Source organism: Trifolium pratense, linkage group LG1, assembly GCF_020283565.1.
Source record: "Trifolium pratense cultivar HEN17-A07 linkage group LG1, ARS_RC_1.1, whole genome shotgun sequence".
Taxonomy (NCBI): domain Eukaryota; kingdom Viridiplantae; phylum Streptophyta; class Magnoliopsida; order Fabales; family Fabaceae; genus Trifolium; species Trifolium pratense.
In genome coordinates, this window is record NC_060059.1 from 7,343,597 (window position 1) to 7,368,278 (window position 24,682).

The window sequence follows — 24,682 nt, forward strand, 5'->3', positions numbered from 1 at the left end:
TAATCGTACAATTACAAAATTGCTGACTGTATGCGGTAACTGATTTATGATCGTATAGAATCCATGTCACAATCCAATCGTCCCATTCATTCATATTGAAATTATCCATCATAATTGTTTCACGCAGTAGACAATCTCAACTGTAAAAAAAATAAAAGTTAGCACCTCTAATATATCGAATATAGTTTGACCAAATTCACACACTTTCAATATCGGTTATTTTATAATCGGACGGTTAACAACAGTTACTTTGAAAATCTCTATCCCATTCATTCATTCATTCATGTTCATATTAACAAAAACAAAAGTAACATACATAGGGTTAAGCTCTCTCTCTCTCTCTCTCTCTCTCTCTCTCTCTCTCTCTCTCTCTCTCTTTCTGTGAGATTCTTTCTTTCTTTCTTTCTCTCTCAGGCAAGTTCTCTTTCTCTCTCTCTGCTTTTCTTTTTGACTTTTGAACAAACGATTGTGTTCGGTACTTTGTCTGTTTAGATTTTACGATTTACACCCAATTTGGGTCTCTGAGCTGAAATTTGTACATACCCTATTTTTAATTTTTACTGCTCTTTCATTTGCATATTCTCTAGATTCGCTCTTCAATTGGGTATGTCAGTTTCATCTCAATTTTATTCACTTTGGGATCAAAAATCCATTTTTCTTTAAATTATACTTCGTTTCTGATCCTCCAAGATTTATCTATTGGCATTGTGATTTAATTGGGATCTTGATTTAGTTCAATTCTGTTTTGAAAAAAAATCAGAAAGAGTGATTTTTTAAAGTTTTTTTTGTTGGGTTTATTTACTTTTAGTGTGAGATTTTCAAGCATGCCAAATGTTTGTTTTTACTACAGTTCAGTTGCATACTTTCAAATGGATTCAAAATTGATAATTGTGTCACTTTGATAATAATGGTATCCATAAATTGAACAAAAAAGAAAGAGTTGAAATAATTTAGTGTAATTGTTATTATATCAGGTTAGTTTAAACTACTGTTAATCTTTTAACTGCTGTTTACAGGCTAATTTACAATGACCGAACCTTCAAAGGTCATCCACGTTCGAAACGTGGGGCACGAAATATCTGAGGTACTCCCCTGGATCTTACTTTCTTTCTGTATTGCTGGATGTCTGTTGTTTGTAGCTATTTGTTTTGGTAACATGTTGTTTTTATGACTATGCCACGGCTCAATTGCTGTAGGCTTTTTTTCGGAACTTGACACTGATACTGATAGAGAGTGAATGAAAAGGGTCATCCTGGAAAACATATCTCAGGACATTAATGTTTTAGAAACTTCTTATTGATTATACTTTCTCTATTTTAGATATTGATTGTGATTAGTGACCATGTTTGTTAGCTCTAATGCCTGCATTAGATTTATGTTGGAGATACAATTATAGGCTATTTTCACATTATTACATTAAAATGTTATTTGAGCTCTTTGTTTCAGAAGTTCCTGAAAGATTTATAACTTTTTCCCCGTTAATTGCAGAATGATTTACTTCAGCTATTTCAAGGTTTTGGAGTCATAACAAAGCTTGTCATGTTGCGTGCAAAAAATCAGGTTTTCTTTTTCACACATTTAAATGAAACTGTTTGTTTTCCTTAGAATTTACAGGTGCTTCATTTCATCGTTTTTTTTTTATTATTTATACAATACTACAATTGGTGTGCCGTATTTGCAGGCACTTATCCAAATGCAGGATGTTCCTTCTGCAGTTAGTGCTTTACAGTATTATGCAACTACTCAGCCTAGCATAAGGTACAATTAGCTTGCTTTACATTATTATTTCCATGACTATTGTTTTCATATCTTGATCTTTGCCATCATATGAAGAGATTGCAATGCTCTATATTTTCCGATTGATATTAAAATTTCCTGAACAATGTAATTATCTTTTTATTTTATTTTAGGGGGAGGAATGTATATGTCCAGTTTTCCTCTCATCAAGAGCTGACAACAGTAGATCAAACTCAAGGACGAGGAGACGAGGTTTGATTTTTTTTTTTGTTCATATCTCAACTGAAAATTGCATGCTTCATCTTGTTGATTGCTTACAAAAGCAGACAGATTGAATTTGAACTTTTTGTTTTCGATGTGATATATTCCCCACATCTTTGTATTGCTATGTTAGGACGTTGTGTTTAAGTGAGTTCAGTGTTTAAAATTGATATTCTATGAATCTATAATTGTTCTTTTCTCTTTATCATATACTTCTCTATTTAATCTCCTTTCTCTTTATCATATACTTCTCTATTTATTCTCCTTTCTCTCTATCTCTTCTCTTTCTCAATGCTGTCCTGCTGTTTGGAACCCTCTGGATGCACAGCCAAACCGAATTCTCTTAGTTACAATTCATCACGTGCTCTATCCCATAACAGTGGATGTACTGTTTCAAGTTTTTTCTCCCCATGGATCTGTGGAAAAGATCGTGACATTTCAGAAGTCAGCTGGTCAGATTCTCTCAGATTTCTCCCTTTCTCTTCTTTCTTTCTGTTTTATGCTTTTCTGAACTATAACTGAGTGGATTGAGATTATATTTTGTCATGCAATAATTTTGTCTGATGCTTGAAGACACTCACATGCACACACACATGCACAGCTCATTAAATTTTGGACACTGTTACACCATTAATAAACTTAGAAAAAAGTGATATTTCTGACTGTTGAACAATAACTATGTATCTCTTTGATTATTGATTATTTGTGTAACTTTCATATAATTTAAACAACAATAAGTTTGTAATCAAACGTTTTTCCCCCCTTCAAATATTCCTTACATACAAATACAAATGCTGCATTTGAATTTAATAAGTATACATATAGTGGTGTCAATCTAGAAGGATAAAACTTGATGTTGTTTGCATGTAATAGGCACATAGGAGAACAAGGTTCTTGACTTTTAATGAATTTCTAATGGCTTTGGTTTTTTATGTTTAGCTGAATGCTTTTCCTTTTTCAACAAATATATACATTCCTTGCTCTGTAATTAGATATGAGGATTGTCATCACATTTTTCTTGTGGACAAAGTTATTGTGTGTTTTGCTAATTGTTTTATCACGTGTTTGCCAAATTTGTAGGCTTTCAGGCTCTCATCCAGTATCAATCACAACAGAGTGCTATTACTGCGAGAACTGCACTTCAGGTTGTTTAACATTTCCTTTCTGTTTGGGGCTTTATAGGACTTGTTAGTTCTCGTTTTGTTTCTAAATACTAATTGAGATTTATGAAATTTCTAGGGTCGCAATATTTATGATGGTTGCTGCCAGCTGGACATTCAATTCTCGAAGTAGGTTTAATTTGTGTAAATAATTTCGGTGTGTTGGCTTGTGGTTTTATATAACTTATGGTTGTGTTTGAGTCCATTTGTAACATCTCGACCTTCTGCCTTTTCCTTTCTCTTCTTTACTTTGATTTCTAACATGGACACTCAATCTTATTATAGCCTCGATGAGTTACAAGTGAACTACAATAATGACCGTTCAAGGTGATTCAATCTCTTTTTGTCTCTCATTTTTTATCACTTAATCACTATTTTTGCTGATTTATTCCTTATCTTTCACAGAGATTACACAAACCCAAATCTCCCAACAGAACAGAAAGGCAGACCTCCACAAGTATGTTCGTTTGGCTCTTTATTTTTATCTACTTTTGAATCAAACCCTCTTATTGATCTTTGTGAAGTACATTTTAATGGACATATGTATACTTTTTCCTTTTCATCTTCTGTGAAACAGCTTGGATACGGTGATGCAGGAAACATGTATGGTGTTCAGGGTTCTGGAGCCAGGGCAGGTGCTAAATTTAACTGCTTTGGTTGGTTTATTTTGTTTTTCAAGTTATGCTATTTGTCACTGTACTGATGTTTGTCTTTTTTTTTACATACCTTCCAGTTGGATATCCACAGGTGGGTATTTTTCGCATAAAGTTGCAGTACCAATTTGATATTATTCTGGCACAGTTGAATGTATTAAGTTTTTATTTTATTTTATTTATAAAAAAAGCTATTCACTGTTGTTTGTTTGAATTGTAGATGCCCAATGCTGCAGCCATTGCAGCTGCCTTTGGGAGTGGTTTGCCTCCTGGAATTACTGGGACAAATGAGAGGTGTACACTTCTTGTCTCAAATCTTAATCCTGATGTAAGTGTTTTCTCCGTCTTCTTCTAAATTCTTTTCAATATCTCAGTCTATTTAACTTCAAATTTGTTATCCCAGAGAATTGACGAGGACAAACTGTTCAACTTGTTCTCCCTTTATGGGAACATTATGAGAATTAAACTTCTACGCAATAAACCAGATCATGCACTTATCCAGATGGGAGATGGTTTCCAAGCTGAACTGGCAGTTCACTTTCTGAAGGTTTGTTTCATGTCCACCTTGCTGAATAATTTATTGTAATGCTAGAATTTTGTGATGAGTTTACTCTTTATGATAAGTGATTGTTGTTTGCTACATTTGTTATAGCTGTTCCCAGTGATTTATCGTTGTATATATTATTTCAATGATTTTGGTCTACAATATTGGTACATAATTAAGAATTCATCACAAGTTTGCTTTTGATGGTTTTGTTTATTTTTAAATCGAAGTGAAGAAAGTTTGATTTGATACAAGAAAAATCACATTTCTCTTTCACTGGTGCGGTCAACTATCCCATGAAAACCATTTACTTATATATTGAGATTAATTTTTTTCTTCATGATCCCTTTGTATGTTGTATGGAACAAGACTGCAACTGAAGGATCTATATAAGTAGAAGTATTTACTGTATCTCTTTCACTTGTTGATTTAATTTATTTTTTTTAAAATTTTCTAGACTAGAAGTTTACATCATGATGGTGTGAAATTGCACATATATGAATACCCTATTTTCTGTTTCTAAGTTGTGATAAGCATTTTCAACTTTGAGATGTAGGGAGCCATGTTGTTTGATAAGCGACTAGAGGTCAACTTCTCCAAGCATCCGAATATAACCCAAGGTGCTGACACACACGACTACAGCAACTCAAATCTCAACCGTTTCAATCGTAACGCTGCTAAAAACTACCGTTATTGCTGCTCCCCAACAAAGATGATCCATTTGTCCACACTCCCACAAGACATCACTGAGGAGGAGATTGTGACACTTCTAGAGGAGCATGGAACCATTGTCAATAGCAAAGTCTTTGAGATGAATGGTAAGAAACAAGGTCTGGTTCAGTTCGAGACCGAGGATCAGGCTACTGAAGCCCTTGTGTGCAAGCATGCTACCTCACTTTCTGGCTCGGTAATCCGAATCTCCTATTCTCAGTTGACGAATATATGAGACTTAACGATGTTAAGAATCTGTGGACAACCGATGTAACGGTTGCTAAGCTCAATAGAGGCAAGGATTCTGAATTTCGAAGGATTTTTTATATGCAGATAGACGATGATCTTCATTATCTTGTAATGGTGGCTTTGCTTGCTATTTTACTGTTGATGATGACTCTTTTCCCCCTTAATCATTTCTCTTTCTCATCTCTATTGCTCTATTATTTATTTCTTTAGGTTACTAACATAATGTAGAGTAGGAGTGTAGATTTTTGTGATTGGTGAAAGTTGAGTCTTGAGGAATAGAAAGGAGGAGAAACCACTACCTTCTTTTTTTTAAAAATCATTGTTGTATTTTGGCCAAATATGCCATCATTATGTTGTATTCTCTATCCATAAAAAAGTTCTAGTCCAATTGTGTAAGAAGCTAATTTTTGTCTTTCTGCAGTATATCTATTATCTTCCTACAACATCCTTTTGTAGCTACATAATATCCTCTTCTTCCTCCAACTTCTCTTCTTCATCTACTAACTTCCTTCTTCATTGTTTCTTCTCCTCTATCACCTTTAAAACCGTTTCTCAACCTCTTTTATCCCCTCAATCAGAAGGCTGCTCAACCTAATAATTTACACTTAATTCTTTGTTTAAAAAAATAGTAGGTTATGTACTATTAGTAGCTTAGACTGTCATGTATGTTACAAGACAATTTGTATAACTGGTTCTCTGTATCAAACTTAATGATCATTGAGGGTCTTTCCTGTGGTTGAAGTGAATAATACAGTTACACTCAATCTTGTACTGGATATAGAGGTTTTAGTCTAATACGTCACATAAATCAATGACCTCAAAAACATAAATTATTATTTTTTACTCAAACAAACATTCTCCGTCCCAATTTGATTGACACAGTTGACTGTTGTGCACTATTCACACATGTTGCTTTGACCTTATTTTTTTACTAACAAACCAAAATAATATTAGCATATAAGATGTTGTTTGATTCGTCTCGATGAATATTTTCAAAATATCAAATTTTTATAATTTTTACTATTATACAATTAAAAATATTAATCATCAAAGTTATGCATCGGCATGCGTGAAACAGTCAACTGTGTGAATCAAATTGGGAAGAAGGGAGTAAATTGTTAGGTAAATGAGCCTAATTGATTTTATAAATAACAAACTCTTGTCTCCTTCTAACTTTGAAGTATGCATACAATGAATAACTGGCGGCCAAATGTTAATGAAATGTATATTTGGATGGTTATGTACTCTAAAACTATTATGAATTGGGATCTGTTTGAATTGACTTATTTATCAGTTTAAACTGGCCATAATTATCTTAGAAATCTGTTTTTGTATAGTAATTCAATTTTGAGTTTATAGAACTTATGAATGAATAGATTATTGTACACAAGCCTACTCAACCTTGAACTAACAATAAGGTTTTTTTTTTCCTTCCATAGAGGAAGTGGTAACTGGTAAATATAGGAAATACCATTGAAACTCGTGCACCGCGAGGTTTTAAATTCAACGGATGAAGACGTCTAACCTAACAATATCAACATTGCTAATTGAGCTAGAACATAGGAGCAACAATAATGTTTCTAATACCATGCGAATCCATCTCAAAAAACATAATTTGTTAGGTAAAGTAAACCTATCTGACTTGTTTTTATATATAACAAATTCTTGTTTCCTTACTTTTTAGTTACAGTGTACAGCTTCTTTTCAATATAATGATCATTTACTCCTATAACTTAATTTAATTTTCAAGCAGATTTTATATTTTTTCGTATCAAATTAGTCCATTATCTTTAAAAAAAGTTTACACCGTCGAACCAATTTTCATTCTTAGTCAACTTCTACAATTTTTTGTGTACACAATCATTAAATGATATACTATAAAGAAAATTCCATCACTCCACCAAAATTAGACTCGTTGAAGAGAGCATCACTTTTTTTGGAAGGACATCATACTCAACTCTTTTCATTCTATGTGGAACAATTTAGAATAAATCTGATGGAAACAGATTGCCTTTCTTTGAAATGTGAAGTCCACATTAGGCTTCTTGTTTGCCAAAGTTCAGAGGCTTCTTGCGGTGAACAACTAGAGGCCAAAATTTATTTTGTATCAGGGTTAATGGAAACGTATATTAACATAGTTATTTATATGCTATAAAAAAAAGTTATGAACTAATTATTCTTATATATAACATGTATCCTCATACAAGAGGGGATAATGTATTGGCACATGAACCAACCATCTCAAAAGTATAAGTTGTTAGGTAAACATACTTGTACCTACATGGTTTTATATGTAACAAAACTCTTGTAGTCTTGTTCCTCCCCTTTGTAGTAACATTGTACAACTTGTCAAAAAAGAAAACTTTGCTTCTATATTACATCAACTTCATATTCAAATTTATCACTTTGTTGAAACATTCTCAAGACTTTCGCCAAGCAATCATGATCAATTTAGAATGAATTTGAAGGATAACGATTTGTCTTTGGGTTATCATTGATGGGAACACTTAAAAAACTTGTTTATGCTATTTGTGCATAGATTGCCAAAGTTCAAAGTATGCTAACAATGAACAACTGAAGACCAAAACCATTGAACCACCATTCCTCATGAATCACTCTCTACGAGGAATGGAAGTGGGACTACATTTGTATATTTAATGGAGAATGAAACAAAGCAAATAGTGGAATATATAGAATGGAGAATGGAATAACATCTAATTTATAATGGTGTTTAATAGTAATTAGCTACATAGTAAAGTACTTCTAATGATTGGGTAGAATAATACCCTGAAAACTTTGGAAGGAAAAATGAGATTCAAATTTTAACATTGTCCACAGCACGATGATATAGTTGATGACTTCCTCTAGTGATTCAGTTGAATAGAGGAGCCAAAAGAATCTTATCTTATTTAGACCCATCTGCAACCATTGATGGTAAAGAAAGTGATATCAGCGGCAGTAAACAAGACTACCTGGCTCTTGTAACTGGTAAGGAAGATTGGAATGTCGGCTATTTGGAAAGCTTCTCAGAAGATGTGGAACCCTTTTCAACCACTTTGGCCGAATCACCAGATTTTTCAGCTTCAACAAGCTTACGTAGTCTTTCTTGAAGCGTGCGTACACTGTCCTCTGTCCTACGAAGCTTTCTCCATCTATAGGCAGTCCAGAGACCAAAGCCACCATATACAACAATATAGGAAGCCCATACATATGGATAAGTTTCTGCATGCTCTTTGATTTTTTGATAGCGCTGTTCCATTGAATTTATAAAGCCCACAGCAGAAGTACTACTGACTAGTTGATCCTCACCAGTTTGCTGGATAAGTGGTGCAGAACTTGGTGCTTCCTGATTTTCATTTTTTGGTTGATTTGCCATGTCCTTGGCTTGAGTGTTCCAGCTATTGATAATTTAAAGAAAAACTGCACTACCAATGATACTTTAAGTACTGCATTATTCGAGAAAATAAACGAGAATAACATTAATAGCCTTATTCTATATCATCAAAGCGTTGAGTAACATGCAAAGGCTGCCCTCAGTCATCAAGAGTTAAACTCTAATGAGAATATCTAAACCACATGTGTGTTAAACCAGGTGCAACATATGCTTGGATGACCAAAATTTCATTTTAGTTTTAAGGCATGACCATATGGTGAAGACAAGTAAGTTTTGAGCATGGTGTGCATCGAAGTTTGTTATATGATGAGGAATATCACCCTGTCAATGTGATACTGGATTTCCCATAATTTGGATCAAGAAAATGCAAGACACTATACAAGTTGCTTGATATAAAAAGTTAGATAACAACTTCAAAATCTACTTTGGTAACAGTTAGATAACAACTTGTTTTCCTATTAGGAGTACATGGAATTATGATAAATTGGAAAGCATTAGAATTTTATGAATGATGTGAAAGCATAACTTCGCATGGAAAAATATTACTCTGTAACGGATTTAAATATCCACTATAGAATTATAGGATCTAACCAAATTACAGTGTGCTAAAAAGACCTAGAGCCTAAAGGATGAATATAACATCATAATAAACAGTGTTGGTCCCAAAGTATTTGTGATCATGAGAATTGAGAAGTGGCAAAAAAACGACCCATTATCTGGTACCAAGTATTTGTGATCATAATAAACAGTGTTGGACCCAAAGTATTTGTTATAGGTTCGGTTCACGAACTGCTGCAATTGGTTCGGTTAATTTCAGTTCGGTTCGGTTCAACAGTTCGGTTTGGTTTGCAGTTATTTTTGAACAGTCCTAGTTTTCACCGTCCATTTAGAAAATGAAAGATAGTATAGGGAGAAGAATAGCACGTTTAATGAACTGGCAAAGGCTTTTTCCACCCAGTCCAAAAAGGGTGGGTGAAGAGGGCAATGTTGAAATTGTAAAAGGAGCCATCTTTAACTCTATAAGAAAAATTAGAAATCAAAAAACAAAGAAAACATGTTATCAAATGCATTCAAATTGCATAGTAAATCACTTAAACAAAATCTAGTCTCATCCATACCAATCTCTTCTAGTAGATGACATGACACCCAAAAGGAAAAACAAAGTATAGTTGGTCATTTCACACTAGCAAATCAAATGATGCTATTTAAACTTGAATATTCAATCAAACAAAATACATGCATTTCATCAAACACTTGGTGGGTATGAAAATAAACATCACGAATTTGGTGATTCTAAATTCAGACACAAACACAAACAGTCTAAGAGAGTTGAGTGAGACATTACCGATATGAAAATGGCGTAGTTGTGTGATTGCACTGAGTTCGCGGGAAGGCTATAGCGGCCACAACTTGGAGTGGAATCGCATTCTCACGTGTGCTAAAGAAAAGGGAAAGGAAATCTGAAAAGAAAAACCTTGATGTTGACAATGATGAGTGTTTGTGACGGGCGACGACGAACTCCGGCTGCGTTGAGATCGGAGGTGCTACTCAAACTTGTTGTTTCCGATACATTGATCTCTTCATAGGGTTTTGGCTTTTGGGGGGTTTTGTTGTTTTATTTACTGCTGCTTTTTTTTACTCATTTTATCCTTTTTTTCTAGTATATTCAACTTGTTGTTTCATTTTAATTATATAAAAAAAAAAAATCATTTTATGCATGAATATTCATAGAATAATCTTTTGTACGTAGATGTGTGTTTTTTTATAATTGCATATATTGGATATATAGTTTTTTTTTCTCCAAGCATTCTAGTAGCTAAAAATTTCACTATTAAAATGAATTAGTGAAACGTCGGAGTTCAAACCTAAATCTCTATTTTTTGTATTATAAGTTTGTTAACATAAGGCTAACCGTAAACATAAGGCTAACCGTAAACATAATTCTTTTTCTTCTCATTTTTCCTCTCTTTTTATTGTAGCTTTATATTTAAAAAAATATAAATTTGTCTATAATGGGAATCAAACCTGTATCACTTGCTTACAATAAATTCTTTCAACCACTAGAGTATGTGCTTCAATCATGATAAAAGTTAGGAATCATAATATATAATATGTTAACCCTGTTTTTTAATAAATTTGAATGACAACATCTCTTATATTATCGTGAAAGCACGTATCCACATCTTTTACAAAATATGAAAGATATAACATATATCTTACACGATGTAGATGATCAGGTAATGAATAATGTTCACGCTCCGAAAATTTTGAACATAATTTCTACGTTGGGACTTCTAAATCACAAGTTTGAGACTTAAAGTTAGAGTTTCATTTATGTTATTAAGAAATTTGAATAAAAAATTAGGATTTTGCAATGAAACAAAACTTATTATTACAAGAATGAGAAAACGTGTTCTTGAAGAAAATTTATTTTAGGAAGTAATATTTGTGATTAGAGTTTCATAGTCAATTTCCTTTAATCGTTTCTTTTACGATGACTATTAATAAGAGTTAAGGACAATCTCTTAAGCATGTTGAGATATATCTTCGTCGCTAGTGTTTTCACATGGTCAGTTGTATGTTGTGATTTCAAGAGTTACTTCTAGAGAAAAATTAAAAGTATTGATTATCGACATACGACTAGGACTTTCAATGTAGTCTATAAAGAAATATTTTGTAATATACCACAATTTCTGTTGTATGAATATTTTTCTAAATTGATTTTTTTTTTAACTTTTCTAAATTTATTGTTGAACTAATTTTTAATGTTACAATTATTATATTTTTTATGAATATTAAGCTAATTAGATACGTGTGGTGCACGGGTCGAAGTTATAGCCTATATTATATAATATCTCTATCAACCGAGATAAACCGATAATAACATATAAAAGTTCTAATACTACATAAAACAGACTACCTCAAAAACAAATTGTTAGGTAAATTAGCAACCTTGAATATCTTATCAAAAGAGAAAAAAAACTTGGAGTATATTTTAGTGTTAAAATAAATGTTTTTTATCCTTATAAAATGAGAATTTTTTAAGTTTAGTCTTTACTTAATTTTTAAGCAAAATATATTTCGAAGTACTTTGAGTTTCGAATTTGTAACAATTAGGTCTTTAAATTTTTCAGGTGACAAGTAAGCCATTTAAGTTTTTTAGGTAACAAATAAGTTATTTAAGTTTCTAACTTGTTGCATTGTAAAAAATGTTTATAACTTGTTGCACCGTTACTTTTCTAGTTACCTTGTTACATTGTGACCATTAACGTTGATTTCCACCATGGTGAATATTTTGATGAAAATGGCATATATATATATATATATATATATATATATATATATATATATATATATATATATATATATATATATATATATTGGAGGAGACTAACCGATAAGTTATTTAAGTTTCTTTTTTTTTTTATAATTTTTTTAAGATGACAGAATAGAGTGTCTCTCTGGAGATATTTAGGCAAATGCATTATTTAGGCACACATACATAAATAAAAAAATTTAAAAGAGAAATAAAATAATCACATCAATGAATATTATTTTAATCATTTTTCTTTAATTATTTTTAATGTATATGTGTAATATTTGGTGTCGTGTCTGACCAAATATTTCTCTGTCTCTTTTTTACCACTATACCCACTTTTTAAAGTTGGTATCATGACTCTATGTACAGAAGTCTTGTATAGGCCGAAGGGTAGATAATGAACGGGTTTAGAGAGTCTCAAAGAGGTTCTAATAATGCATGAACCAATCACCTTATAACAAATTCTTGTTTTATAACTTTATACTGGTAAAAAGCACTATGGTTCAAACAACGATTTAAATAATTTTCTATCTTTTTTTTTTTGGTTCAAATTTTCTGTCATTTTTTAAGGTCAAAATATTTTAAATCCATCAATTTGAGCTTATAATCTAATCTTTTTCCTTTATGAAAATATTATATTGGTTTTCTTCTTTTCTTCATAAAAGAATTTAGGCAAATGCTAACGAGTGTCTTCGAGACACTCTTTAAAACCTTAAATAAGTGTTTTATAGAATTTTTATGGGAATGCGTAAAGTAAACACATTGAAAAATATTTAATTTTTTGAATAAAAAGTTTCTTTAAATAGAATACTTAAAAGTGTTCCGGAGACACTCGTTTGCAAGATCCAAAAATTTATTATTAATTCTCTGGTTTTCGAAGAAAGATGACACTCGTTAGCAAGATCCAAATTTTTTTTATTAATTCTCTGGTTTTCGGAGAAAGATGACCTTGATAATTTAAAATTTGGAGTTAATTAATCCTAAAATTATCAAAATGGACGCCTTAAACTAATGATGTCTCACACTTCTTTTTTTGTTGTCCCCTTCCTTTTCCTTCCTCAATTCATGTGTCTGGTTCGGTTTTAATTGCACTTAATACTCACACAAGCTTTTGTTTTGACATGCTATAGAAAGAGACAAAAGACAAGTCTCATATTTTTGCTTCCTCGTTCTTATTTTTCGTTTGTTTCTTTAACAATCAATCAAATTGATATTTATTGTTTGATTTCATTTTTTCTTTCATTTGAATATTGATTGAATGAGTTAACAAATTTGAATATTGAATAATGATGGGAAGAAATTCAACAAATGGCTTTGTCTACTCAACGACTCTGGAATATTATTGTCTGGTGACAACTACTTTTTTCAAAAATGAAATTAAATGTTTTTAAAGTCAAATGAGATATCTATACTAATACTAGTAGTGTGGCACTCCCTCTATTTCACAATAAATGTTACATAATATTTTTCAATTATATGTAGAGAATTATTTAAGTGTTTTACTTTTTACCACTTATTTTTGTTTGTAATTCTTTCCATCAAAGATTGATAGATGAGCTTGAATATGAATGAGACTCTTGATGTTAATTGTTGGCGCAAGAATATCAATTTTTTTTTTTATTCCACACCATTTATACATATTTATATTTCAAGTAATTTTCACTAACTATAATTACTTTGCAACTATAAAAAATCTAGTTACAACAAACTAACTAACATAACTACAAACAATTATGTTTAACTAGATTAACTATCAACTAGCTGTTTACTTGTGACACAAGTAAACTAAGCATGCATTAACTAATTGAGAATCGATATTTAATATGACCTTTGGTAAACACGTACAATTTTTTTTCCCTAATTTTGTTATATTATTATTTTTAGTAACGGGAATATTTGTGTCATTTTAAAAATGATAGTAATATTTATGTGTTCTTGTTTTCTTTCAAATCAAATAAATTAGTCCAATAAAAAAAAAGTAATTCCTTCAATGCTTTATAGTTTAATTGGGTATCAAAACTTTAGAGACGAAATCTATTAAAAATGTGAATCTATTTCAAAATAAAATAAAAATATGATATGATACAACCAACCAAACTTCGATACACCTAACAAAAAACCCAAATATAAAGAGAGATACGTAATCCACATATTTCAGCTCAATTGACAGAAATGTCGAAATTGCTAATGTCGGACGTCATGACCGGAGTTCGAACTCCGGTCCCTCCACTTTGTGTGTGTGTGAATTTTCAATGATTTTTCCATTTCGTCTATCAAAGGGAGATATGTCACACATACTTTTTTTCCTTTGCCTCGTTTTTCTCATATGCATGTCAATTTAACTAATTTTTCATCTCTTTTTTCTCTTTACACTTTCTTTTTGCGGCCAAATATAGTTTGAATGTGTAAAGCATGTACCATTTTGAATGATTCAACGGCTTTAGGGTATCTCAATGAGTAATCAAATTTTCTTTTATGTCAATGTTTACTGCTTTAATATGTTGAGAATTATATTTGCTACCTAGAGTTTTGTTAATAATTAGTACTCTAAACATAATTTAAAATTTAATATTAACAGAAAAAATAAGACATGTTATACGTTGTAACGTTGATCCATTCATAATGTCTTGGTATTGGCTGTTTGGCTTGCCTCCACGTACGTTTTGTGATGATTTTAGATTAATCATCGTTGATTTGATTATAGAAAATTTCTCATCCAACTACCCACTTTCTCACCACACCCTTGAAAATTCCATTTTTGCCCTTGGTCAGAAAATTCGGATCGCGTTTTCCAAATTTTTTTTGCCTTTAAAAACAACTTCGGAATGTGTTTTCCGAATTTTTTCCAAATTTGAACTAAAAAAATTCGGAAAACACGTTCCGAATTTTTTGACCAAGGGCAAAAATGGAATTTTCAGGGGTGTGGTGAGAAAGTAGGTAGGTGGGATGAGAAATTTTCTTGATTGGTATCCCTTTTGGGCTCATTTTGAGATACTTTCACACATGACCATTGAACTTGTCCAAATTCCATCACTTACACCCACCTAACCTACTCAATCACCCCATTCTCTTTTAAGTTAATTACATACTTTAAGATTCCAATATTTTTGGACAATACCCTTAATTGTGTGTTTGTCTAACTTTTTGTCTTCCCATTTTTCTTTTAACTAATTTATTTTTAGTTTCAATAAGTATATTACTTATATTTAGTCTATGCAAAATTATAATTTTACTTTTAACCCTTGCAAATATAGTAATATTTTTTTTTTCGTTTTTGGTTAATGTTGTTTAATTTAGTCCATAAAATATTTTTAAAAATTAGAATTGAAAACAATACATTATAATTGGCGAACAAGACAAATGAGACATGCAAACACAGACAAGGTGATTCATATATATATATATATATATATATATATATATATATATATATATATATATATATATATATACCTAATCGGTGTATTAAGATTTTGAGTGAAGATGTAACATATTCATCTCTTATAGTTTTAAAGCATTAATATGTTGTTACTTCTGGTGTTTATTCGAAGTTAGAACTCTCCAACAAATAATAGATATAGTAGAATATTGGAAAATAAATTTGACAAAAGATATTGAAACATTGTAGTTTAGGATTTAGTGTTGTGTTGGGCCGCATAAGTCGACTATGAAATTTTCTCATCCCACCCACTCACTTTCTCGCCTACTTCTCTAACACGCAAAAAAATTCGGAAAATACATTCCGAACTGTTTTTTTAGTGTAAAATTTACACTATAAAAAATTCGGAAAACATTTTCCGAATTGTTAGGAGGGTAGGGGAGAAAATGAGTGGGTGAGATGAGAAAATTTCGTCGATTATAATTTGCATTTGATCCTACGTATTTGATTATGTGCTTGCGAGATTGGGGGTATATTTTCACTAGCCCAGTTAGTGATGTAGATCTGTAGTGTCTTTTGCAATTTTCTCACATGAAAAGCATGTTCAATACCTCACTCAATGAACAACTCAATTCCTTTTGTCAAACCGACCAATTTATATATGTTTTGTTTTTAATTCTTTTTAGTCTCTTATTGATTTTTGGATAGGTTTTATAGACTCTATAGAATTATTCTCGAAGAAAGAATGTTTTCATTGCGTCATAGACAAGTATTTAGAGACTATAATCTTATTAGTCATAAACGTGACCTACAAATATTTTTGACTGATGTTATTCGGCTAAATTTGTGTAGTAAGTAAAATGTGATTGTTGTAAACTAAGACATTGAACTCAATAGGTTATAATGAGCTCCCTCTAGAACGAATCGTTGGAAGAATTTGAGTTCGATTCTTGGTGGGAACAATTTTTTTGCCAGACTTTACTTGCTTCGCGGCGGAACTTCGGAATCCCTTCTCCTTGAAACCAGAGGTTAATACAAAAAAAAAAGAATGTAATTGTACGTCGTAGGTGGTGCCTCATATTTTGGATTTCTCTTCCATATTATCGAGTCTTTTATGGTAAATCATCCACTCATATATCTCTCTTTAATCTTACTTCTTAAATATTCTAGCCGTATTTGTTGCTTCTTAAATATTTTATCTCGAATGGATTAATCTCTGCAATTACGCGCGGAGGATATCACTGATTTATTGAAAGATAAAAAAACAATGGTCTCCAATAATTTAAAGTTTTACTACGAGATAAATAAAATCTTAAATAAAGTAATTGTTATCACTAAAAAAAATAGGTAATTAAAGAATTGAAACAAGATAAAATTTTATTTAAAAAATATTAAACACGATATGACAAATTAAAGAATCGTAATTGAACACCGATGCAATTATAATCAAGTTTGGTGACAAATAAATTGGTGGTGAAGGATATGATTTTTTTTTGGTCACCCTAAGCTTCAATGGAGAGGGAAAAGAAAAGGGTCCATAAGCATGAATGTTTGGTTTGGTTGTACCACCCATTTTGCATCCTTCAAGTTGGAAAACATTGTTTGGCTACTTTGTCTATCAAACAGGGTAGTGCCTCTCTGTTTTAGGAAGTGCTTTAAGGGTTAAGATAATTTAGATTAGATCAATTAAGAGTTTTTAAATTAATGGTCATTTCATGATTCCATAAAGATGATAAAATGGACGGCACTTAGAAACAGAGTAATGCATGAATAAGCACTAATGCACAACCATTTATAATTGACTAGTGCCTAACAAAATATCATCAACGAAATATTTAAAAAATAAGAAAGGTAAATTAATATTTAGTTGAAATTATTTTGATTATTTTATTTAAATTTAGTTGATTACATGAAAGAAGTATAATTTTTATTTTTTATTATAGGTAAATCAGGTATAATTTGCATGCAGAGATTAATCTTTTGAGCTTTGTGGAGCCCAAATGAACAACAAACTTTTTATAAAAGTGAGTTTTAAAGTTAATACATGTCTAAACGTACGATTCTCAAAACTTTTAATTAAGTCGGAAGATATATGTGTCATCACAAATTCACAATGCTCTTGGTTAAAGAAACATAATTTTCAATTAGAAGTTATTTGGAAAAAGTGGTTGTGGTTGTTGATCATGTTAATGTTTAGCTTTGAGTTAATTTATTTATAGGGAGAGTAGAATTTCATTCTTGATTGAATAGTTTAGTAATATGTTATTGTTGGAAAAAGTCAGAGAGAAAATAAAACAACAAGAACGCAAAATTAATATGTAGAAACTTCAAACACCATGCGAAAATTGTTACAATACATAGATTATTTTCAACCATCTCACGACTTCAGATACATTCACACTCTCCAAACCAAATATCTAACTACATCTCACAACGCTCTAACACAAGAGTATAAGAGAAAAATAAAATGTTAGATATAAACTTAAAGTGTTTATGTCTAGTGCATCTAAAAACAAAGAACATATGTCCAATATATAACCTTGGTTTCCCCTTTGCTTCACCACACTAAACAATATGAGACTTTTTCAATAGTAATTTTTAATCTCTTTCTTTATATAAAAGAACGATTAATGTGAGGCATGACAATCAACCCCAATGATCTCCACAATTGGAATCTAAAGATAATAATATAACATATTTAAAATTCGTTGGGTAATTAATCCGTCCAATATCATCATATCATTGCGATCTCAAATATGAGGAGAACATACATGTATGTTGATGTGAATAACACATGCCTTAAAATACATATTTATGCGTCAAATGTAAAAATATTTTCTTAAAATTTTTACATTCAACTTTTAAAAAATATTTTTCTTGATATTATTATTGTAAATTTTCTATATATATATATATATATATATATATCCTTAAAATATATGTTAGTATAATTTATAAATAAATTTGGTAAAACTGTTAGTTTTCTATGTTTAAATCTAAAATATTTGACATATATTATTAAAACTTATTTAAATTTAATTCATTAAAATATTATTCAATCATGAATATTACTTAAGAGCAAAGTCAAAGGTAAGAACCAAGTATGGGGAACATCATTTTCTTGTTCAATGATGGGTTCAGTATAAGGATCATCCCGACCGATTCATAAATAATTCAACAGAAACTAAAGAATAATATATGGGTCAACTAGCAGCGGAGCATGCTCAAAATTAATATTAGAAGGGATTAACAATGAGGGTTAGTGGTTCCTGTTAACATAACTCAGTTGATAAGGTCATTATCTCAAAAATGAGAAAAATGAGTTTAAGAAAATGGAGCAAAGCTGCACTCCTCTATAATATGCAAAAACCGAAGTTACTTGACCCCAAAAAAAAAAACAAGTGTTAGCTAATTTTTTTTAAGGAATTAATTTAAAATTTTTTAAAATAATATAATTGTTTTTTTTTTCAATTATTTTAAAATATGACTTAACTCCCTATTTAGTTCCTTATGTTTATTTTATGTTTCAATTTGGTCCCTTATTTTTAAAAAGTTTTAAGTTGGTCCCTTATGTTATTGATATCAACACAAATTGATTCTTTTTTATTAAATTTTGAGTTAATTTCTTCTAAAACTTTCACATAGTATCCTCCTAAGTTGTCAACTTACGCAACTCTATTAACCATACGATTTAAAATACATTTGACTAAAATAACTGACTTGAAATACATTATATGAGTCGAAACCATACTTTGCACTTTATTGTTTGTGAGTTTTATTGGTTGGAATATTTAAAATACGACGTTCTTACCAACTAAATTATTTAGTATATAAATTTAATAAAACAGTATTGTTGCCATTAAAAAAACAGTATTGTTGATAACCTATGCATGAAATTGCCCTCCTTTTAGAGCCGTGTTTTGATTTCCAAGCTTTTCAATTTGTTAGAAATTTATCTCAACTAAATATAAAATTAATTAATTGAATTTCAAACGATTCTTTCACCTTTTTTAAATGCAAATTGCTTTGACAAAGACAAACCCAAATGAACACTTGATCAGCAAAAGAAGGATTATTCCCAACCTAATCCACATCTGTTTACGGCTTAACCCTTATCTTTATTTTTACTTTTTGTATTTAAGCAAATCTGTAACATTCACTCTTACATATTTTATATGACTTACGTTTGGCCTCATTTGTACCTTTATTTTTCACTTATCATCCACTATATATAGATATTTATGGACTAGCCACACTTCGTTTGCTCCAACACAATTAAGACTCTGTTTGAAATAATTTAACATTGATATAAGTTTATTTTAAGCTTATTAAGCTCTCTAGAAATACTTTTTTTGACAATGGAAAACTAATTCATATCATTAAAGGATCAATACACATAGGAATGTCATGATAAAGTTGAGAATTGGCATAGTACATAAAGTTATAAAGTTATGAGTAACCATATTAGCATCTCTCCTAACAAATTCGACATAAGAATTATTACATAAAAATGATATCATATTACGACACTTAGAAACTCTCTAGAAATACTTGATACTGATATTTTATTAAAAAAAATTATGTTATCATATTATAAGTCTGGAGTCTTCATAACTTTTAGTAGATGATAAATTTTTGTTGGAGAATGTGTGAGACATATAAAGTGAGTTATCATCTTTTAATCGGATTTTCTTCATACGCAATAATTATGAATTAAACCCTTGATAACCACTTATTAAAGCTCCAAATTTCTTACCACTTGACCCATTCTAGTCGGACTAATATTTTTATAAACTTTTTTTCTCAAATAGTTCGGTGGCTAAAAAGTCACCATTTGAAATAAATAAGTAGAGAATTATGAAGTCAAACTCTACCTTTGTGTATATAAAGCGATGTACTCATCAATTGAATTATGCTTACAAGGAGTAATATTTTTATAATTTATATGAGATTAGTTTAACATTTTTTATTTTGGTCTAGTAGTTAATCTTATTTCTTACCTGATCAGAATCGACGTAGTAGGTGGTACTCCTCTCTAGTAAGGTGGTGGTGAAAGGGGTTGTATATGCAGACATTTTCGATACTAAAGTTAGTATTTGTGTTGAACCTTATGCATTAAAAGGATATATATATATATATATAGTCTCCGGTTCAAAGCCAAAACTATTAATGCGAAGACAAATACAATATCTTCTCATTAATAGTTATCGAAATAACGACGGAAAAATCATGATCCAATCCAACCACACATTCTACACTTATAAACACTCAACTAAATCTTTATCCAAAAACACAAACCGGTCAAAATCAAGACATCTTAGTACGTGTGTGTGTGCGCACATATTATTATATATATGCTTGTTTTTGACTCCATATGAAGATAGAATTCAATTCAAAAATGATAACTGTTTCTTTTTCTCTCTTTCTTTCTCCACTATTTTAGAAAAAGAAACCGACACTAGTAAAGATTTGCAGAGAGGGTGGTGAACCTACTCAGTTTCAATTTTGCCACCACAAGTAATTTTCAGTCTAAACGTCTCTTATATGTTTCAATCCAAAATCATCATCATCATAGAGCCGTAAACCTCATATATTAGACTTTAGTTATATGATTTTGTTTCTTAATTTGATGAGATTTTGTTACATAATAACAAAACAGAGTTATTAAGGTTGTTACATGTGATTGATATAACGGTGGCGGACCAAAGAGATTTAGGAAAGTTTGTGAGGTTGAAGGAGGAACATGGTGGTGATAAGGAAGAAGGAGAAGAAAAAGAAGAAGCTTCTAGGATACATGGATTGAACAAACAGAAGTATGAAGAGGTGGCAATGTCTTGTCCACCGACTAGTACAACTCATGGGCTGGGCCAGGCCCAAAATGAGTGGGTCCAGCAGCAAGGAAGTGGTTATTTTCCTATGATGATGTCAGGTTTTGTTCCTGTCTCTTCTAGTTCTAATTCTCCTCGTATGTATTCTTCTAGTTCATCATCATCATGGGTTGGACACAAAAGAGGGCGTGAAGAAAATGATTCAGTTGGTGTTGGTGTTGGTGTTGGTGCTTCTTCTTCTCATCAAGATATGAATACAATTCATAGAAATATTGCTGATTTTAGATTACCTACTTCACAGGGAAACTCATCATCATCAGGTTCAATTGCTTTGCTTTCATTTTATGTAAACATTTTTTCTATATTTAATCATGCCACCAAAAAAATTATTCAACTTTGTTTTTTAAATATGGTAAATTATACAATCTATGTACACTAGTATTAGTAGTTCCTTCAATTTCACATGTCTAAAACATGTTATTCTAAGTGCAACACTATTGTCCAAAAGGTGTAGCTCTCTTTGTATGGGTTGGGATGTTGAAGGGCAAAAAAGGAGTTTCAGGGTTCGAATTCTGGAGCGCAAGAGTTACCTTTTTAATAAACTAACCACTGGCATTTGATTATAGAAAAAAGTACTTGAAGTCAAAGTACTTGACGTCACGCGGAACCATAAAGAACTTTGATGTTGTAGCTTAGATTGCATGGATATTGCAATTTTTATTGACAATGCAAAAAAAAAATAAACTTATGTGTTCCGTAATTAGAACTTAGATCATAAAAAATTATATGGATATCTGACATGTTGGAGCGTGGGTTCAAACTCGCAATTCTCCACTTCTTATTACTTCAGATTTGAATTTCACCGATAGACTCTTTAGAAGTAAAAATATAAATAAAATATACTCGGTATACAATAGGCTATAAAATAGTATTGGAAATGGAAAAAATCTTTGTTTAGTTCAAATTGTTCAACATATATATGTCATTATAACATTTTTATTTTGTACAACAATCCAAATATCTACGTAGCTTATGCTTATTTTATTTGAAAACAGCAACAGAAGCAACTACACCTACAAGTACAAGCACTGCAACACAATCGGCGGCAACAAATGAAGAAGAAACCGGAGAGAAAAGACGAAGATACAGAGGAGTAAGACAGAGACCATGGGGAAAATGGGCAGCAGAAATTCGCGATCCACACAAAGCAGCAAGAGTATGGCTTGGAACATTCGACACAGCAGAAGCGGCAGCAAGAGCTTACGATGAAGCTGCATTAAGATTCAGAGGAAACAGAGCAAAACTCAACTTCCCTGAAAATGTTACATCAACAAGACCAAATTTTCCGGCAAATACTTCAACCGTATCTAATTTTCCGACAACCCTTTATTCTCCAGCACCACCACAACAGCCACAGCAAATGCAGATACAAACACAACAACCTTTTGTTCAATTTCAAGGAACTTCTGATTTGTTAAGAGACTATTATCAATATTCACAGATTCTAAAAGGTTCAGGTGATTTTCAAGGACTTGAGCAATGGTTTTATGAATCACAAATGCCATCGATACATTCGTCTTCTTCATTGTTATCGCCTATGCCATCGCTTTCTTTGTCTTCTTCATCATCTCCAACTCCATTTTCACCTTCAAGTCAACTAGCCTCTGTTTCACTTCCCCTGTTTCCTGGTCAGCAAATGGAGTTTTTCCGGCCACCGGAAGATCAATCTCACAGCGGAGGATATGGTGGTGGCCCTGGTGGGTCCCATTTTCCACCTTCATGGTCAGATACTGGTGGCTATCATCATCCTCCTCCTCCTCCACCACCTTCTTCTGGTTGATAATATTATGGAATATTCAATATACATAACTTTATTTTTCATATTTTAATTTTTTTAATACTATTTTTTATTTCTTTTAACATAGTTGCAAACAATTCCACAAAAACAAGGTCTCTTTATTTTATTTTATTTATTTCCTTTTTGATTGAGTTCATTGAATTCATTATGTAGGTTTGGTTATTTGTTTATGCTATTGGGATTAAAATAATTGAAGATTGAGTGATGATAAAATGTAGTAGAATTTAGGGGTAGAACTAAGTTAGGTAACCTATTTTGTGGTCTAAGGTCTAAATCACATTAGGTTTGGGACAAGTTAGGATTATTAGCTCAATAAATTTAATCAAAGTTTAGGACTTCTTGGTCCCTTGTTTGTATAAAAAAAAACAATCCAAATTTTTTAAAGTCTTTTTTAAAATTAAAAATATCAGGTTTAAAATATTCAAAAAGTCTTAGACTTTAAACCTCTTTAAAGTGGATTTGGATAATCTCCTTCACTCTCTTCACCATCTCTCAATCCTCTCTATCTCTCTCTTAATCTCACTCTCTCTCGTTATTATTTTAAAAAAATTTATTGATGAGAGAGATTGAAATTAAGAGAGAGATAGAGAGGATTGAGAGAGATGGAGATGAGGGTGAAGGAGAGGATTCAATCACCTTTAAAGTCTTATCTTAGTTATTCTAGTTGACAATAATTTGTTGCCTCAAAGAGAGTTAAACGGTTATTGTACATTAATTTTTTAAATTTGGTTCTCATTTCAATCGGTTTTTATCTCAATCTCTCTCAAACAATAAGAGTAACTTGGTTAAATTATTAAGCAATCTTATATATCGAGTATCAACGGTTAAACCATTATTATGGGTATATTAAATCATCTCTTAAATTGGGTAGGATCATAATAATAATGATGTAAAAAGTTTCTTTCAAGAGATTCCACTTTAAAACTCTACCTGGCCAAAAAATTTATATCTATAAAAAATTGTTGTTAACTAGAGTTTTAAAGTAATATCTCTTAAAAGAAATTTTTACGCTTATTATTATGATCCTATCGAATTTAAGATATATTAATCTCTACTGTTGTGCGAAGAAGATATTCTTTTATAAAAAAGAGTTAAATGAGTTTATTTTATATATATATATATATATATATTTTAATCTAAAAAATGTCATAATTTTTATTTGATAAACAAACATAAATAAATTATATTTTTTTATAAATATTTAAATTATTAAATGTCATTTTTTTTAATTTGTAACAAGTGCACACCATTTTTTTTCTTCTTTTGACTAAAGTGTAACCTATTTGCATTCCTAACTATATATAGGTTAGATAAAAAGTTAGGTTGTGAATTAAGAAGCGTCTTTGAAGGTTTTTTTTTTTTTTTTAGAGTTTGAAGCTTAATAGCACAAATTGAAGCTAAAGATAAAACAACACATAAGAAGGAGAGTAGTTCAATTGGTTTGAAGTAAGAATAAAATGGGTTGGAGAAGCTAGTCTCAATCCAAATTCTGGTATCATTTAACTGTTTTCAACAAAAAAACATTCAAACACATCATTCAAATTTTTGCAGTTTTTTATTTTTTAGATCGATTTATAGTTTTAATTTAG

At 30.9% G+C, this 24,682-nt stretch overlaps 3 protein-coding genes across 5 annotated transcripts; 2 read left to right on the forward strand and 1 right to left on the reverse strand.

Annotated features, from left to right (window-relative positions):
- Positions 1–299: 299 nt before the first annotated feature.
- LOC123903557 (polypyrimidine tract-binding protein homolog 3) lies at positions 300–5,738 on the forward strand. 2 transcript variants are annotated; one of them, XM_045953278.1, is made up of 15 exons: positions 300–414; positions 1,017–1,084; positions 1,489–1,560; positions 1,682–1,758; positions 1,911–1,989; positions 2,327–2,450; positions 3,079–3,143; positions 3,238–3,287; positions 3,444–3,485; positions 3,564–3,615; positions 3,736–3,793; positions 3,892–3,905; positions 4,032–4,139; positions 4,215–4,358; positions 4,912–5,738. In XM_045953278.1, the coding sequence occupies exons 2-15, from the start codon at positions 1,028–1,030 to the stop codon at positions 5,299–5,301; spliced, it is 1,332 nt and encodes a 443-aa protein (XP_045809234.1). In that variant the 5' UTR covers positions 300–414; positions 1,017–1,027; the 3' UTR covers positions 5,302–5,738. The 2 variants fall into 2 exon arrangements, with proteins under 2 accessions (XP_045809234.1, XP_045809235.1); XM_045953279.1 differs by lacking the exon at positions 300–414 and adding an exon at positions 463–604.
- Positions 5,739–7,987: 2,249 nt separating this feature from the next.
- LOC123903583 lies at positions 7,988–10,343 on the reverse strand. Of its 2 annotated transcripts, none has more exons than XM_045953281.1 (2): positions 10,055–10,343; positions 7,988–8,761 (listed from the first exon to the last, which is right to left on the reverse strand). In XM_045953281.1, the coding sequence occupies exon 2, from the start codon at positions 8,689–8,691 to the stop codon at positions 8,326–8,328; it is 366 nt and encodes a 121-aa protein (XP_045809237.1). In that variant the 5' UTR covers positions 8,692–8,761; positions 10,055–10,343; the 3' UTR covers positions 7,988–8,325. The 2 variants fall into 2 exon arrangements, with proteins under 2 accessions (XP_045809237.1, XP_045809236.1); XM_045953280.1 differs by having other exon boundaries at positions 7,988–8,735; positions 10,055–10,342.
- Positions 10,344–20,572: 10,229 nt separating this feature from the next.
- On the forward strand, positions 20,573–23,496 carry LOC123903609 (ethylene-responsive transcription factor ERF110-like). Its single transcript, XM_045953282.1, has 2 exons — positions 20,573–21,555; positions 22,291–23,496. Exons 1-2 carry the CDS (start codon positions 21,237–21,239, stop codon positions 23,073–23,075), a joined length of 1,104 nt encoding a protein of 367 aa, XP_045809238.1. The 5' UTR covers positions 20,573–21,236; the 3' UTR covers positions 23,076–23,496.
- Positions 23,497–24,682: the final 1,186 nt, after the last annotated feature.

What these genes read in the sequence shown, in the direction of transcription:
- LOC123903583 (XM_045953281.1), bottom strand. Translation starts at nt 8,691, where the DNA reads ATGGCAAATCAACCAAAAAATGAAAATCAGGAAGCACCAAGTTCTGCA.
- LOC123903557 (XM_045953278.1), top strand. Translation starts at nt 1,028, where the DNA reads ATGACCGAACCTTCAAAGGTCATCCACGTTCGAAACGTGGGGCACGAA. An exon ending in AGAAAGGCAGACCTCCACAA is followed by an intron (nt 3,616 to 3,735) that starts GTATGTTCGTTT and finishes TCTGTGAAACAG; the next exon opens with CTTGGATACGGTGATGCAGG. An exon ending in TGGCAGTTCACTTTCTGAAG is followed by an intron (nt 4,359 to 4,911) that starts GTTTGTTTCATG and finishes TTTGAGATGTAG; the next exon opens with GGAGCCATGTTGTTTGATAA.
- LOC123903609 (XM_045953282.1), top strand. Translation starts at nt 21,237, where the DNA reads ATGTCTTGTCCACCGACTAGTACAACTCATGGGCTGGGCCAGGCCCAA. An exon ending in GGGAAACTCATCATCATCAG is followed by an intron (nt 21,556 to 22,290) that starts GTTCAATTGCTT and finishes ATTTGAAAACAG; the next exon opens with CAACAGAAGCAACTACACCT.